Raw genomic sequence first — 19054 nt, forward strand, 5'->3', positions numbered from 1 at the left:
GACGTTTAGAGTGTTTGAGAAAAAGATTCTGCGGAAGATTTTTGAACCTTTGCACGTTGGCAACGGCGAATATCGTAGGCGATGGAACGATGAGCTGTATGAGCTTTACGACGACATAGACATAGCGCAGCGAATAAAGATCCAGCGGCTACGTTGGCTGAGTCATGTCGTCCGAATGGATACAAACGCTACGGCTTTCAAAGCATTTGATGCGGTACCAGATGGTGGTAGCAGAGGAAGAGGAAGGCCTCCTGTGCGTTGGAAATATCAGGTGGAGAAGGACTTGGCTTTCCTTGGAGTGTCAAATTGGCGCCGGTTAGCACGAGAAATAAACTACTGGCGCACTTTGTTAAACTCGGCCAAAATCGCGTAAGCGGTTATCGCGCCAATTAAGAAGAAGAAGATAACTTTTTCTTTTTCATGTTGTTCGTTTTTTTTAATATTATAATGGTATGAAGAGTGATGTTAAGAACGAGAGTTGCTATTGTGCCAAAAACATTCCCCCTACAATTTTCGACCGAATATAAATTCGAATCGGCTCTCTAAAGTATACCCAACTGTGCGACTTTATTTTGCTGTTTACGTTTTTCGAAACCCTTTCTGATGTAGCGTAGGCATCTTTATCTCTATTTTTGTCATATTAGCAACGATTTCTCGATCGACTCGTGGTCAATAAAAATTCAAACATCGCGGAGATGTAAAAAACGTGACGAGAATTCGCAGTTGATATGTGAAAAAATTGGGTGGTGATCGCGTTGGTTAAGACTGAGGCTGCATACAAATGCCTGTATGCATGTATGTGTGTGCGCACATACACTTCAATGGACAAACGTCAGTCAACGGCAAACGAAGTATTGGAGGAAGGAGCGTATCGCGATGCAATTATTGCTGCCGCAACGTCGGCTGCGCAATGATCGTCTGCTGCATGGTGTGTCAATTGGCAATAATTTGTGGAATATAGTAGAACTACTGCAATGTTGCTATCTAAACACGAATGCCAACGGCCATATGACTCTACCTCCACTGCTGCTGGTGGCATTGCCACTCTGGCCATCGAACAATCAAGTGTGGAAGGTAGACGAAGAAGTGGTTTTGCTAAAAATATTCATAAAATGAAAATCGAAATTGTGTTACGTTAAATCTGAGGTCATGCAAAAGTGTATACAAATGTGCTGGTTGCTTTCCTCTGGCCAGCTTTGATGACAGCCACCGAACAGGGTGTGTGTGTGCGTGTGTGTGCGAACCAATCATAAGTGACTTGACTGAGTGTATTACAACAACGATTTCCCCTAAAATCGCATATATCATGTCGTAATTTAACGACCTTTACATGATCAACGCCAAAGCTAAGCTAATCATAGTGCGCGAATTGACCGGCAAGTACATTCATGAGCAGTAAGTTGGGTGTGTATGTATGTATGTAGATATAGGTATAGCCAATGTATACTGCAACAACTTAGGCAAAGTGGTGGAGTGGCGGAGAACAAATTATTCAGTGAGTACGACGCTTTTGAGCGGAAATTCGGCTGATAATGGTTTCAATGGAACTCATCGTATTCGTATGCGGACTGCCAGAGTTAGCAATCGTGCGCTGCACAGTGACTTCGTTTGTTTTGATGAACTGAAAATAAGCCTTTTTTATATTGGGTGAGGAATAAGTTCGTTAAGCGTTTTCACCATTCATTTATATTATTTAAACAAAAAACAATAATGATATCAAAAAGTTAGTCATTTATATATTCGCCGTTGCTGTTTACAACCACTTCTCACCTCTCGACCAATTTGTTGATGCCGTTCCGCCAAAAATCGCCTGGTCTGGTTTAGAAGAAGTTTCAGTTTTTAAAGACCTCTTTGTTACCGAAGGTAAGACCCTTCAAATGGTTTGACAGGGAGCGGAAAAGATGGTAATCGGTCGATGCAAGGTCCGGAAAATACGACAGATACTGAAGGGCATCCCATTCGAGCTCTTGGAGTGCGGATTTGACGACTTGTGCGACATGGGACCTGGCGTTGTCGTGAAGGAGTGCGGTTTTACCATTTCTATCAGGTCTTTTCAGTCGAATAGCCTCATTCACGGGCAATGTGGAGCTTCTTGTTAACAGTGGCATTCTTAACGAGCATTTCCCAGTGCACCATGCCCTCTCAGTCCCACCAAACACATATCATGATCTGCTTCGGATGAAGATCTGGCTTGTTTCTCGATTTTGGGGTATCTGCTGGAGCCACCAATTACTTTCTTTGCGTCATTCTTTGGATGAAGATCCCGCTTCACTCTCGGAGCCTCCCACTACTTTCTTTGCTTCATATCGATGTATAAGCACCATTTCTCATCTCTCGTGACGATTCGGTACAAAAAAAGTTGTACGGCGGGCGAGAGGATGAGAAGCAATTTGAAGGCGACTTTCTTTGTTTTTCTCGCTGAGCTCGCGAGGCGCCTAGGCTCACAATTCTTCGGTAGTTCCCATTCAGTGAAGGTGATCGAGATTCGTTTTATAACCGCAGTTCGTTTTTCCTGCCAAGTCACGACTGTTTTGGCCGTCGTTCTCCTTCAAACAAGATTTGAGACGTTCTTCAGTGAATTCAGAAGACCTTTCGCTGCGGGACGTGTCATCGATGTCAAAGTCGCCATTTTTGAACTTTACAAACCATTTTACTGGCTGTAGACTCGCGACTTGCTTATAATATCTTCTCCATACACATCGCAAATATCCCGTGCTGCTTCGGCAGCTTTTTGACCTCGATGAAAGGCAAAGAAGAGCAAGTTTCGCAAATGCTGATTTTTGCCTGTTGGGTATTCCATTTCTAAGCCTCCAAACTAATACAAAATAAAATAACTCAAAAATACAATTAACATAGTTTTGTAGAGCAGAACGAGTTCTATCGAATGAATACTTGCTTCGTATTCTTCGTCTTCTTCTTCTTGATTTACGTAATAACCGGTTGAGCGACTTTGGGGAGCTTAACAAAGCACGATAGTCGTTTTTTGCTCTTGTTAGCCAGCGCACCAAGGTAACTGTACACACCAAGTCAAGCAAATTTACTCTAAGCCTGATCAATGCACCTTAAAGCAGATCTTTATTTTAATCCGCTATCATCAGTGAGTACCACATCCAATACTTTCAGAGGTATGGTGTTTATAGCCGAGGGATCTTTATTCGCTGCGTTATTTCTATGTCGCTTTAAAGCTCATACATCCATCGTCTGCGCTTTTCGCTGTCAAATATCCAAAAATTTCTGGGGCACTCCCATAACCGCCTCACCGGATATTGCCATCGTCAAAGCTACTGCGCCATACAATAGGATCAGAGGCTCATAAATAGTGACAAAAAAAATTTTGGAACTCATTTGACAGCGAGAAACTAATAAAAAAAATTTTGATTTCCATGCAAAATTATTTTCACCAAATGAGGTTAAATAGAGCAAAGAGAGGGACCTCAGTTTATCTAAGTCAATTTTAATACACAGCAAAACTCTTGCCTAAAATGAGAGCAGGATCCTCAAAAGAAAGCTAAACAGCAAAACTGTTAGATACGGTTTGACTAGTTGAGGTAGGATATCTAGTTTTAGGTTCCTGGTCTTTTTTAATACTGCACGGGAGTATAGAGTCGCAATTGCATACTCAAAGCACTTTACATTTAAAACGATTTTCACAAGGTTCTGCCTTTTAGAAGAGATTTCTGTCGAGTATTTCAGCCTTCGGATAAGTAGTGCCAGAGAATGGCAGAAAAGGTATTGTATTGTCTCCTTCTCTTGCACATGCCGACAATTTAAGTCTAGTTGAGTTTTTGAAAGGCTACGGTTACAGTATTGGAAGGAGAGAGGAAGAAAAATACAGAATGCCGGCGGATCTGTTCACATAACTTTGCAAACTTACCACTCGTTAAACCGAGAAATGTGAAATGGAATTTATTATCGAATTTATTTGGAACTCTGAAAAAGGAGGCACCGAGGTGCACGGCCTTTAGAAACGAACCATTGTTTCGTTAGCTGTGTGACAAGTGGCACCGTCCTGTTGAAACCACATATCGTCCACATCCATATCTTCCAATTCGGGCTATAAAAAATTCGTTATCATCTCACGATAGCGAACACTATTCACAGTAACTGCCTGACCGGTCTCATTTTGGCAAAAATACGGCCCAATGATGCACCGGGCCCATAAACCGCACCAAACAGTCACTATTTGTGGGTGCATTGGTTTTTCGGCAATCACTCTTGGATTATCATTCACCCAAATGCGGTAATTCTGCTTATTGACGAATCCACTGAGGTGAAAATGTGCCTCATCACTGAAGATGATTTTCTTCGAAAATTGCTCATTTACTGTTGGCATTTCCTGCCACTATTCTGACCATTGACGACGCTTGAAAGGGTCAAGAGGCTTTAGTTCTTGAGTCAATTGCACCTTGTAAGCGTGTAAATGCAAGTCCCTATGCATAATGTTCATCAATGACGAGCGTGAGAGGTGCATTTGTTGCGCACGACGACGAGTTGAGGTGAACGGCTCTTCAACCACACTATCGCGAACAGCAGCAATATTTTCTGCAGTACGAGCTGTACGAGCATGCACTAGTGTTTTCACATCTCCTACAGGCCCGGTTTGCTCAAACTTTTGCACAATTTTTCCGATTGTACGCACATTTGGATGATGAAATTGACCGAAAAATACACGAAGTGCGCAATATGCATTTTGATTTGAACGCCCGTTTTCATAATAAGTCTGAATAACTTTAACGCATTGTTCGATTGTGTATCTTTCCATAGTTCAAATTGAGTTAGTCTGAAATTGAAAAATGTTAAATGAAATGTAAAAAAAACTTGACGTTTAGGTGTGGTTCCCATTCAATATCGGCCCTTGAATATATACTTTATATTATATATACTTAATTATTTGCGGTAAACCTCTTTTTATTTTTCGACATATAATATTATAGTCTCCTTTTTGGGTGATATACCTTATACAAGACTGCTCTAGTTTGTAGATGCCTTCCGAATAATAGGAAAAATAGCCATTCGTTCCTACATTCATCTCCTCGTTTTAATAAAATATTTTTCTCATCAGCCATTTTTTCAAATTGGAGAGCAAATAGTAGCCCGAGAGATCCGAGGAACTCTATTTCCATTATTTTTGCGATCACAACTATTGAGGCGTAAGCTGGAGTGTTGTCAGGATGGAAAAGGAAAATCACTCGACTTCCTCGTTTCAAACGAATGTCAATCACAAAAAAATAGTAATTTTAATCACATATTTGGGTGATGAAGAAATGCTACTAACTAAACATAGTCTCGATACATGCTAAGAAAAAATAAATTATTCCTCTTACTATAAAGTATGGGTACATCGTAGTTGGCACTTGTGAACTGGAGAGCCAAGTTCCTCCTCGTATTTTGGATTGCGTCTTGCATGCCACAAATGGAGGAACTCCGACTCCAAACAGGAAAGGGTTTTGTACGAGAAGCTTTTTCATGGCAGAAATACGCCCAGAAGTTTGCTATTGCCTGCCGAAGGGCGATCGCTATTAGAAAAAACTGTTTCTTTCATTTTGCTGTTTCATGCACGGAGACTCTAACCTAAGCACTCCCGGATGAATAATTACATAAACTGTGTTATTAGTTTTCGTACTGTCGTTTATCATCGATAATCCGGGCACTCCAGTAATCCACACGTCCTCGTGATGCTGGTTGTACGGATTACCGAGCCAGCACTGCAACTAAATATTTACTCACATGCTTTGTTAAATTACCTCTTAGAAAGGCACTGTGCGCAGCCGCGGTGAGAATTGTTTTTGTTGCTCTATACTGCATTTCTCACTGATAGGTGTCTCTTTGCTTTCATTGCAAGGCGAAGGTGCTCTATGGTTTACGCGGATCGTGCAAGAATCGTGTTAATGCCATTGTTACTCCTTTTCGTTGTTGTTGTTATTTTTTTTTTTTTTTGCTTGTTCCAGCTCATTGAGGTTTCGTTGTTGGTTTCATGTGAGCAATTTAAGTTGTTTAGTATTTTTGTTTTTATTTTGCTTTGGCGGGTAATGAAAGTGTGCCCTTGAGGGCGTGTCAACAGTCGTGCCAAGCATATTGACGACGACCACAATAATACAGCGCCAACAACAACAACAGCAACCACAGTTTTCTACATAGCCAAAGATGCTTAGTATTGTTTTAGTTGTTGTCGTTGCTCCACGTAGCGATTTTTGGCGCGCATGCGTTTCACATTAATGCGATTGGAATGCACAAACTACAGCAACAACAACAACCATATATGTATGTGCATATGTATGTGATTGAACATATTGTATGTATGTATTTATATTGCAAGCTAAATTGCAATGCCTTGGATTGTTTTTCTATTTGGGTATTCATGTTTTGCTTGTTGTTGCAAAACAACGTCACTGCACTTCAATAATGTGGCTAATAGTTTTTGTTGCTGTTGCTGTTGCTGCTGTATCGATGCAGCAGCGGCTATTAATGATAATCATGACGATTCGTTCTGCCCCTCCAAGAAGTTTTAATGGGGTTTACGTGATTTTGATGATGAGTTGCGACCGGCTTTCGCGGAACTAATGTGCAACAAGCAGCGGCAGCAAATGCAACAACACAATTGTATTAAAACGCCTCCACTCAATGTATTATATGGTATATGCATACATGTGTGTGTATGTGTGTATGTGTGTATGTATGTATGTATGTACAAATGTATAACTTGGCGAGTCTCCCTTCTCACCATACCACCTCTGCCTTACAACACTCCACAGTGCTTTAGCTATTTGTGGCACCCTGCTTGTTTTATGGCAAAAAATGAAAGTGTTTCGATGTTGCATGCAACCTAATTAAGTTTTGCACATTTCCTAATTTGCTTTTATGCACCCATTTGTTACAGTAAAGGCTGGTACCACTCATTGAGCAGTGGCATTAATACGTACCCGTATCAGAATGCTGTGCTGCTCATAGCCCCAGCAACAGATTGCCGTTTATTGCTATGCAGCAAAGCATAGCAACAACAACAACCATATCAGGCACTGCAAGCCTCAAAAACAGTAGTCAATGTGCTGCCAAGGCGACAAATGTTGTAAATAGAGACATAAATAACTGGTATTCGACAAGCGTGTAACATGAATGATCAGTTGCAATAAAGCAATGACGAAAAATGTTGCATGCTCGGCTGCTGGCATTACACGCCGGTGACAAATTGTCTGAGCAGTGATGAAAATATCAACGTCAACACAACAAGTCGATTGAAGTGGAGTGGAAAAGTAGTTTATACTACAAATGTGCATATATATCGGGTGTTTTTTTAAGATCTTGAGAACTTAAAATGATACTAAGCAACAGAAATATTGTTAGAATGATTTTTTTATTATAAAATGGTAGATCATTTCATGCCATTTATTAGGTTGGGGAATAAGTTCGTAGCGTTTTTACCGAAGATTTTTATTGAAACAAAAAACAATAATTATATCAATCGGTTAATCAATTATATATTCACCGATGCTGTTTACAACCTCTTCCTACCGCTCAACCAATTTGTTGATCCGTTCCGCCGAATCGCCTAGTCTGGTGTCGAAGAAGTAGTAAATCTTTTTTGTCGAAGTAGTAAATCTTTTTTGTCGAAGGTAACGCCCTTCAAATGGTTTGACAGGGAGCAAAAAAGCGGAAAAGATGGTAATCGGTCGATGCAAGGTCCGCAGAATACGGCAGATGCTGAAGGACATCCCATTCGAGCTCTGGGATTGCGGCGTTGACGACTTGTGCAACATGGAGCCTGGTGTCAGGCCCTTTCAGTCGAATAGCCTTATTCACGCGATGTAGCTGGACAATGTAGAGCTCCTTGCAGACCGTGGCATTCTTTTCGAGCATTTCCCAGCGCGCCATGCCCTCTCAGTCCCACCAAACACATATCATGATCTTCTTTGGATGAAGATCTGGCTTGTTTCTCGACTTTGAGGGAATCTACTGGAGCCATCCATTACTTTCTTTGCGTCATTCTTTGGATGAAGATCCCGCTTGATTCTCGGAGCCACCCACTCCTTTCTTTGTTTCATGTTGATGTATAGGCACCATTTCTCATTTCTCGAGACGCTTCGGTACAAAAAGCGTTGTTTATGACCGCGTGTTGTTCAATGGCGGGCGAGAGGCTGAGAAGCAATTTGAAGGCGACTTTCTTTGTTTTTCTCGTTGAGCTCGTGAGGCGCCTAGGCTCACAATTCTTCGGTAATTCCCATTCAGTAAAGGTGATTGAGAAGCGTATTATGATCGCAGTTCATTTTTTTGGCCAAGTCACGACTGGTTTGGCCGTCGTTCTCCTTCAAAAGTGGTTTGAGATGTTCTTCAGTGAATTCGGAAGGCCTTTCGCTGCGGGACGTGTCATCGACGTCAAAGTCGCCATTTTTGAACTTTGCAAACCATTTTCGTGCTGTAGACTCGCCTATAACATCTTCTCCATACAAGTCGCAAATGTTCCGTGCTGTTTCGGCAGCTTTTTGACCTCAATGAAAAGCAAAGAAGACCCGGTTTCGAAAATGTTGATTTTGGTCTCCTGGTTATTCCATTTCTAAGCCCCAAAACTAATAAACAATTAGATAATTCAAAAATACAATTAACATAGTTTTGTAGAGTAGAAAGAGTTCTATCGAATGAATACTTACGCTTTGTGAAACGATAAACAAATCGCTGTAAAATAGAAGAAAATATAAAAACGCAATGAATTTACTCCCCAGCTCCATATTTATGATATCCAGCATATGTCCACAGCTGCTACGAGTTGCATGGTCCATTCAATCAGTCCACTTTTTATTATAAATCAGCCTGTACGGCGTCAATGGTGGCTTGAATATTGCAATAAATCGATTGTTCACTGCGCTGAATGGCAAAGTGCGTCGTTTTGTTGGAACCAAATGTCGTCGCTGTCAGCTAATAATTAAATAAATAAAATTCAAACGGCATAGCTCGATAGCGCTCGCCATTCACTGTAACGAGAGCTGCCGTTCCTCAGCTCGAGCTGCCGTTCCTCATCTCTAGAGAAATAAGGACCTATGACGCCGCCAGTGCACCATGAACTTCGCGAACAGATTTGTTTTTTTTTGTTTCAAAGTAAGTCTCCGCAATATGGAAGTGTTGTACTGGCGTTAAATGATCCATGATGACTTGTCAAACTTTACTAAACAGAAATGTCAATATGTCTATAGTTGTCATGCAGCTAAAAAAGCACCCAATACTACTAAGTGTTAGCATCAACTTTAACGTTTCAATACTAGCTATGCTGCAAAGACTGCATGGACTTTTCAAGCGAGTCTCGTATGAAGTTTTATTTGTGTGAGTGTATTTGTTTGCATATATTTTACTAAGCAAGCAAATCGAAATAATAAATAAGCAAAAACGGTTTATTTCTCTAACAGATTTCAAGTGCAAATTTTCGCAAACAGATAGAACAAAAAAACACTTTGAAAGCAACAATAAAAAACCAAAAATTGAGCAATTAAAAAAACGAATAAGTACTTTGAAGCCATCAAAGAAAGCTCAAGTTTAGTAATTAAAAAAAATATGCTACAAAGACGAGTCATACAATGCACACACACACACACACACACACACACACCTGTATGCAACAACAATCCCTCAGATTCAGAGTATCTGCAGCGAGGCCACAACGAAGGTCAAACAATGGCTAACGGCGGTTAAACTACAGCTAGCAGGGCAAAAAACAGAAGCAGTTCTCATTACGAGTAGAAAAAAGTTAGAAACGACCACACTAAACATTGATGGGTTTAACGTCACAACACAAGCGGCACTACGATATTTGGGTGTAATGATCGATGCCCGACTAAGCTTCAAGGAGCACATTAAAAAAGCATGCGGAAAGGCAGCCATGGTGACGGCGGCACTGTCAAGAATCATGGCCAACATCGGTGGTCCCACTCAGAGTAGAAGAGCGCTCCTGGCTAAAGTTACCCAGTCTACGCTCATGTATGCAGCACCCATATGGGGTAAAGCCCTGATACAGAAAACATACGCGAAGAAGGCGGAAATAGTTTTTAGACTTATTTCCCTTAGAGTTGCCTGTGCTTTCAGGACAGTGTCGTTTGAAGCAGTATGTGTCATATCGGGTATCATGCCACCAGATATAATGGCCTCTGAACTGGGTAGAGTGTACGACAAAGCCAAAAGCCTAAACAGGAGATTAACGGCGGAAGAGCGTAAAGAAGAAAGACTGGGGAGCATAATTGAGTGGCAAAATCGCTGGGACCTAGCGACAAAAGGGAGATGGACGCATAAACTCATCAGAAGCGTACAGGCTTGGGTTGAGAGAGGACATGGTGACACAGATTACTACCTCACACAGTTCCTGACGGGGCATGGATGCTATAGAGAGTATCTCCAAAGACTCGGCCACGAGGACGCAGCTGACTGCTCGTTCTGCGGCAACGGTAGTGAGAACGTGGAACATGTCTTCTTCTCCTGCCCGAGATACGCATCTGAAAGAATGTGCATTGAAGAAATCATAAAAGAAAAAATAACCCCGGGCAACATTGTAGATCACATGCTGCGGTCGAAGTTGGTGTGGGCCAAGATGAGAGAATGGTCCGCAAATGCGTTACAGGAACTGCGAAAAAAGGAATGGGAACGCAGTAAAGAAAGAAGACAAAGAAATAATGAAGGCTAAACGGAGAAAGAGATAAAAGTGAAGAGCCATAATGGCCAGCTTGGCCCTGCGATGCAATGCTTAAACGGCGGTACCGCAGGGCAAACTAAAGCTACAGAGGTCGGAGTTAGGGTTTAGTACGTAGGTGTACTGTTTCGCAAGTCCAGTTTAGTAGTAATACTGACTGTGCGTGGTCCCGAATGAGGTGCACCCTTAGCGATCAGTATGAATCGTGCATGCCATCTATATTGACGGTATCTATGTAAGATTCCCCCTTCGGATAAAAAAAAAAAAAAAAAAAAAAAAAAAAAAAAAAAAAAAAAAAAAAACACACCTGTATGCACACATGTCCTGAAATGTTATACGGATATAAAAACAATAAAAGAAAAAATTAGAACCCGCCGCAGCATATTTTAGCAAAAACTGTGGGGTTGCTTGGAGTTATTCAAATACTTTGTAACACTAATTTGCGTATTTGCTTTTGAATTGCTTGCGAAGCAATAGAATACCAAAAATATTCCATAAACCAAACCCATCCACCTGCAAGTAACATTCGCAACCCTAAATAGATTTGCAACTTTTTCTCTTTTAATCTCTTGGCATTCAGTTTCATTGTTATCTTTTGCCTTTTCATTTAATTTGCAGAACGCCAAGGACAGCACAGACACAGACATAGCCAAGAGCAAGGGCAAGTACATCAGCAACAACAACAACAACAGCAAGGAGCCCAACGTAGTCCATTGCCATCGTCATCATCAACCCTAACATCCGGTGAAGCTCTTACGCTTCGCGTGGTAAATCCTTTAGACAACTTGACGACACACCAACAACGAGGCATACGAGAAGGCAACGTGAGTGAGCGGAATCAATTTGCTAATCGGGTGTTGTGCCGAACTCCACCACCAGTCTACGATTCACTGCCAGCCACACCACCACCCTCTTATACGCCGCATAGGGGTGTGGATGTGGGTGTTGCTGGTGGGGCTACAGCTGATGGTGGTGTGATTCTAAACGCTGTTGCACATAATCCAGAGATCTGGCAACAATGTCAACCTTTCAGCGCTCAACTGGGCCCTAATGCCGCAGATTATCGTGAAGTTGTGTTGCCGGCAAATAGTATTGGATATCATCAACAGCAACAAAGACAGCAATTAGTGCAACATAGTGAGAATGTGGCGGCAACAGTTGAGCAGCAAGAGCAACAGCAAGAGCGATTACTTGAAGCACATTTGCAGCTTGGAGAGCAACAACAGCAGCAGCAACAACAACAATTGCGCCGTCGCAGGCGTTTACATTTGCTGCAGCAACAGCGTCTATCGAATATTAACGCCGCAAGCACAGACAGCACCAGCAGCAGCAACTGCAGCTTTGACTATAGGCACAACAACAATTATCATTTTAACAGCAGCAATCAGCTCGGCGGTAGCAGCAGCGATAGCGAGGCTTATGCTCGTTTGCCAGTTGGTAGTGAACGACGCCAACAGTGCCGTCAAGAGCGTATTGGCCGCGGCTTAAGAGGTATGTCCACTGTCAATTCGAGGACATATCGATGGTTTTCGAGAAAAGTGACATAATTCAAAAATACAAAATACTGAGTTGGGTCAGTTTTCTAGATAAGTGACGCGCCAATTCGATCACCTGACAAAACGACACTAACGCCAACTCTCAGAATTGCTTCAAGATTCGCTTTTAACGCTTTTCCAGATAAAAATATAAAAACTCTGTAGTTGATTTTTGCTTTTAACGGCAAAACTCCGAATTTTGAGTTAATTTTGAGTTATGTCGCTTTTCTCGAAAACCATCGATATGAAGATGTCGATGGCGCATGCCAGCCTTTTCGCTTTTTTACTAACTACTTTTCATTTCACTAAAATTTTAAGGCATTACTGAAATTTTAAAATCTCTTTCATATTGAGTCCCAGCACATTTTTATGACATAAACCCATCATCTTATTCGACCGAACGAAATGAATACATAGCCTACTTCGCTCCACTTAAGCAATTGCAAATCCAACCAATTCTCCTCCTATTTACTCTTACTTTTTTACTGTATTTCCCATTTTAACGTATGGATGCCTGGTTTGGTGGGAAGCTCTTCGGAAGGGCTATAATATCACTAAGCTGAGGAACAAAAGGACTGCATATATTAGTATCACCGGAGCATAGAGAACTGCGCTGAATGTCGTGTTGTACTTACTTCCCGTCGATTTTAAAGTTGTTTCCATCGCTGCTCAAAGTACAATCAGGTTAAAAGAGATTGGTCGCTGGAGACAGTCTCTCAAAGGGCATGGTAGCATTTTTAGGCAGTATTTATCGTATTTCTCTCTCATGCATTTCTCTAAACTTCGTACATACCTCTCTATGACCAAACTGGAGTTTGAGGCTCGTGCCAGGGAAATCTTTCCAATTCGGTAGAATTGGAATGAGGAGAAAAGCTGCACTGAAGTTGGTACACTGTCTACGCTGACGGGTCCAAATGAAATCGGGAGACGTAGCAGAGATGTTCTCTAAATCAGCCAATTTAACTATTACCTTAAAACTGCCGAAAACTGTGTTTTTCAGTCAGAAATCTTTGCCATCCGCCAGGCATGCGAGGGAAATATTAACACGATAGTCAAGCCGCGATTAAAGCTCTAATGACGCCATGGTGCAGATACAAACTGGTCAACTACTGTAAGGAGAAGATCAAATCTCTTGGATGTGTAGGTAAAATTTATCTAATCTGGGTTCCAGGACATAGGAGCATAGAGGAGAATGAAATTGCTGATGAGCTCGCCAGGGTCGACTGAATTGGTCTCAGAGACCTCCTCCTCGGCCATCGCCATCCCACTGACTGTTGTTAAAGCGGAACCACGTAACTTATTTCGCAAGAAAACGCAGAAAAGAGAGCCGCATCTTCATGTCCTATTTCACAACCTCTTTAGCTCCAATACAATAATCAGAGCATTTAAAGTTCCCAAAGTTCCCATTCACGCCATTCATTTTTCCAAACTCTTAGTTGTGTTTATCGATCGTTAGACGACCCGCACACATGCGGAAAAGCTAGGTTTATCATTAATTCCCCATTGCAGAAATTGTGGGGACCTTTCAGAGAGGAATAATGTTAAGCTCTTTCTCTGTAAATGTCCGCATCTGGTAACTAGACGATTAAGATCCCTGAGTGCTCCTTTCTTCGACAACCTGGGGCCGTGCGCCGACGTAAATCCCATCAATATTCCCCAATACATCAACAGCTCTGGCTGGCTTTAGATATCTGCCGTTTGGAGGTCTCACAATGGCGCTTTACTGCTACTTGGTGAGTGCGAGACTGATACATCTAAATAAGTTTTTGTGTAGCTTTTGGAGGCAGTTAGAAACAATATTAATATTGATATTAATAAGTCAATCGTTTGGCAATTTAAAGATGATACTCAATCACAATCCGAAAGGGTTTTTGCGACGAAGCGAAATCGCCATTAGTTGCTGAAATCAGAGTTCTCCTTCTTCTTGATTGGAGCGATAATCGCTTCCGCGATTTTGGACGAGTTGAACAAAGCGCACCAGTCGTTCCTTTCTCGTGCTAACCGGCGCCAGTTGAACACACCAAGTGAAGTCAAGTCCTTCTCCACATGATCTTTCCAACGCAGAGGAGGTCTGCCTCTTCCTCTACTACCACCGAATACCTCTGCTACCGCATCGAATACTTTCAAAGCCGCAGCGTTGGTATCCATTCGGACAACAAGACCCAGCTAACGTAGCCGCTGGATCTTTATTCGCTGCTCTATGTCTATGTCGTCGTAAAGCTCATACAGCTCATCGTTCCATCGCCTGCGTTATTCGCCGTTGCCAACTCGCAAAGGTCCAAAAATCTTACGCAGAATCTTTCTTTCGAACACTCTAAGTGACGCCTCAGATGTTAGGATGAGCGTGTTGAGAGCCTTGTAGTGTTAGTTTTGTTCGTTGAGAGAGCGATTTCCTACTCAAATGCCTATTTAGTCCAAAGTAGCACCTGTTGCTTTTCATTACATTTTATTTATCAAACCGCGCTGGAAGGTGTAGCGTCAAGCAAAACATCCTGTTAATTGAACCTTATTTAACCGCAGCCCCAATTCTAATACCAAAAGTCAAATGATTTTAGATTTAGTTCGTAAAGATAAAATCACCAAAAACGACTTACGACAACTCATTCCCATGGCAGTCAGTTCTACACACCGGAATGACCCGGGTTTCTCCCGACCAACGGCTGCCACCCCAGTAAACTTGCCCTGTCTAGCGCGCTGAACCTCACTTAGGACAACTTTACAAATATTTCTTGCTCTGCCTCCTTATCGAAACACACACGATTACTTTGGTTTTTAACTCAATTTCTTGTTTTTGTTTTCATAGATGCCTATTGCCCTGACTTGCTACACGCCTGCTCTCTTATCCTTCATCAACATCTCGAACAGCCGATTGAAGCCAATGACACTAGCGACAGCTCAGTGAGCAATTTTACGCCTACGCCACCACCTCGCACCCAAAGTCGTTGCTCAACAGATTATGTGGAAATAGAAGGAATCCGTCCAGTGACTCGCGATCGGGAAGCTGAACTATTTAGAGAGCTCCAGCCTGGTAGTTGGCAGATTCAGGTTGCTCGAGCGATTAGCACACCTGAACTAGTCTGTAGGAGCGATGTTGGCGCACCGTTAAACGTGGCATGCGTTGAAAGCCCAGACGTCGAGTACCAAAGATTAATAAAGAATTCAACTCAACGGGACATGGGTCAGAATTTGAGCCTACGCCGGCCGCGTATCTCACTGACTTGGGTATTAAGAGAGCAACAACAACAGAGCCAACAGCAACAACCAAACGAAGTACAAACGCTAACGAATGATGGTGACGACGAACCGGGTACTACGAAAAAACTCGGTAATGGCACAGCCGAAACACCGAATAATAATAACGGTTGTGTGATTGGTACGGCCGAACCGAAGCAACGCACCGAGGTGGTACCGACACAGTTGACCACCACGTCGACTACAAATACGGCTACTACTACAACAACAACCACAACAACGAAACGATATCGTCTAAAACAATTGCCCGGTAGTAATGATCCACTAAACGGGTATGCTACCACGCCCACCGCTTACATGCCGGCTAATGCTTTGGCACCACAAAAATTTTTCAGCAATCAAAATTTGCTGGAATACAGGGATAAGTCACGTGCACCCTCCCGCGAGCTATTATTCGTCTGTACACCACAACGACTGCCGAAGAGTTACGATACCAGCGACGCGCTTTCATTGGCCAAGAAACGCAATGAGATACGTAAGAGGCTGGCATCTAAGATGGCAACATTGCAGGCGAACGGCAGAGCCAAGGCGGATGGTGCTGAGGCAAATCAATTGGCGAAAAATGGTTGCGCGTCGGTAGCAGCATCGGGTGCGGCCAACACCAATTGCGTTGTTTTGGAAAAGGATGAGCTAAAGTCTTTGAAAGGCACTTACTCCGAACCAAGTCTAATAGCGGCATCGGACGGCCATCAACGTCGACACCGGCATCGCAAACGACGCGAACGCAATCGTGGTCCAAAGTTCGGTTACGAGATTAGCAATGTGGATGAGTTTCTCTCGAAGTGTTCGCTAGCTTCGCCCGGCAACATACCGGTCGTATTATCGACACCCAGTACTTTGTACCAAACGCGGCCAGGGCAACATCAAATCGAAATTCCACTACCACTGGGCATGGTCGTGAATGCGGTTTTCAAAAACCAAAATTGGTTATATGTACAAACGCCACACGCGGAAGAGGGTTATGTTGGCTATTCCTGTTGTCTGCCCCTCGGCATACTACCGCCCAGCGCGCGTAGCGCCAGCACGGGCAACAACAAGCCAGCACCCTGTTGGGAGTCCAATGGCGATATATTTCCTCGACCTGGTGGCAATATGACCGATTCCGAAAAGGAGATACGACTACGCGGTGGCACACGTTCCGATGGCGCACGTACGCCACGCGGCAAGCGCGGCGATGCAGTCGGCACCGACGGCGATACGAAAAATGGCAATACCTCAATCGTTTCCGCCGCTGCCTCCACTTGCGGTGAACATCAGGTGGATAGTTTGTATTTACGCGCAGCATCACAACCGCGACTAGTCGAAAAGGCATACGCACAGCTCAAATCCACCAAACAGGCGCTGGCTTTGCGCAACAGCGGTAACGATGAATACGTCACGCTCCAACAGCAGCAGCAGCAGCAGCAGCAACACAAGTCAAAGTTGCATGTGCAGAAACATATGCAACAACAACAACAACAACTACAGCAGTTGCACCAGAAGCACCTGATCACTGGGCCGTACATCACGAACGGCCACAACGGTCAACACCTTCATCCAAAGAACGCGAACATTTCGACTATGGGTAGTGTTTCGCACGCTGCTAGCGTTGCCTCTGTGTCGCATACCGCCAGCTTTGCGGCGAAGACTCCAATCAACGGGAGCCTGCACGACGCCAATCAACAGCAAAACGCCGGCGTCTTACATATGGCCAGCAGAAAGCAGCATGGCTTACGTCAAACGCTTGTCGCCATCAATACTGATTACTCCACCGACAGCATTGTGCTGCACAAGGGCGAAATAGTAACGCTTTGTGAGTGTCGTGAGTCCAAAGATCATCAGCAGTGGTTCTACGTGCGCACTCGGGATGGGCGTGAGGGCTACATACCAGCCGAAGTGGCCGGCCACGGCTACTTGTAGGCGCGCATCGGATTCACGACCACTTTTTGCATACTAATCATTTAAATATAAAAGAATTTTCTAGTTGTAAGTTGCACACTCATTCCAGTCGCTTAGTCTGTAGCAGCTTAATACTTCTTAATATCAATTATGAATAAAAGCAAATCAAACAAAAAACAAAAGAAAAAATAAGAAATCGGCTCAAGAAGACAAATGGTGGATATATTAACTATGAATGCTAATAAAAATGTTATATGTACTTTAAGTATACAAGTGTTGTTTGTATGTATGTGTATGAACTAAACGATAATTGCAATGAAAGCTGTTTACAAATATAATATGAAATAAATTATCATTCATCATCACACCAATTTAAATTTCGATAACTGTTTGATTTTAACACTAAGCATACCAAAACGAGTAACTACTCCTACGGCAGCACTTGAATGAATACTCAACCTACCACCGATTGACATTGCGGCAGAAGCAGCTAGATCTGCCGCAAGACTTAACGCAACGGATGAATTTACCTGTAAAATATTCGGACATAGCTCAATAGGTATGAGTTAGCGGACTAATATAGTCATGTAGAAGAGATTCAGAACAGCAATGGAAGAAGAGGGGTGGAAAAGAGGTATGAAACCTAGCTCCAATACACTTAATACAGGGTGAACGATATGAAGTGTTACCTATTCAAATCAACATCACTTTTTTGTGTGAAATTAGTTTTTTATGATTTCAAAGACAAAATTGTTCAAATGATTACAATTTTAACATATATTCACTTTAGCTCGATATGACCACCCTTTGCCTTGACTATAGCCTTTAAACGGTCAAAAAATGAGTTCCATGCTGCACGAATGTGATCTTGAGGTATTTTGGCCCATTCTCGTATAATCGCTTTTTTCAGCGCATCCATACTGGCATATTTTTTACTCCTCACCTTGCTCTCCAAAATAGACCAGATGGAATAGTCCATCGGATTTGCGTCTAGCGAATTCGAAAGCCATTGTGTGGACGAAATGAGGTGTGGAACATGATTTTTTAACCATTCTTGGTTCACACGAGCTTTTTAAAGCAGCTTATAAAACATTTTCCCGGTAATAAGTCGCATTCACTTTGACACCAGGCTCGATAAAAACGATTGGAGAGCGTCCATCAGCGATCACTGCGGCCCAAATCATTACTTGCGATGGCAAATTGCTTCGAGCGGCCAGTAGGCTCAAATTCTCGTATGAGCGTTCGGTCAAGTAAACACGATCGTTTTGAGTGCTTATGAACTGCTCAATTGGGAAATTTGTTTCATCAGAAAACACAATGTTAGGAAATTCGCCGCATTCGTGCAAGGGCAACAACTCCTTTGCTCTTTCGCACCGAACTTTTTTTTGCTGGGGTGAAAGATCGTGTGCTTTTTGGAACTTGTAAGCCTTAACCTTGAGCTCATTTTTCAATATGCGTCGAATGCTGTCTTGCGATATTTTCAGTTCATTAGAACAATTTTGACGTTGATGTCATGAGCTGTTTTACAGAGGCAAGTAGTGTGAAGTTGGTAACACTTCATATCGTTCACCCTATATATATATATATATAAAGGGTGTTTTTTTTAGAGGTTAGGTTTTCAAGATGAAATAAAACGTATATAATTTAATGTTATGGCCAAGAATTTAGTTTTATTATAAAGATAAAGGTTTGCCATTATGTTTTAAAAATGATTTCGAGCAAGTGG

The 19054-nt window shown here is 42.5% G+C and overlaps 1 protein-coding gene across 1 annotated transcript; it reads left to right on the forward strand.

The window, feature by feature from the left end:
- The first annotated feature begins 974 nt into the window (after nt 1-974).
- Nucleotides 975-17516, forward strand: LOC128860861 (uncharacterized). Its single transcript, XM_054098636.1, has 3 exons — nt 975-1074; nt 11282-12154; nt 15002-17516. The coding sequence occupies exons 1-3, from the start codon at nt 975-977 to the stop codon at nt 17347-17349; spliced, it is 3321 nt and encodes a 1106-aa protein (XP_053954611.1). The 3' UTR covers nt 17350-17516.
- Nucleotides 17517-19054: the final 1538 nt, after the last annotated feature.

This window comes from Anastrepha ludens, chromosome 4, assembly GCF_028408465.1.
Source record: "Anastrepha ludens isolate Willacy chromosome 4, idAnaLude1.1, whole genome shotgun sequence".
Classification (NCBI taxonomy): domain Eukaryota; kingdom Metazoa; phylum Arthropoda; class Insecta; order Diptera; family Tephritidae; genus Anastrepha; species Anastrepha ludens.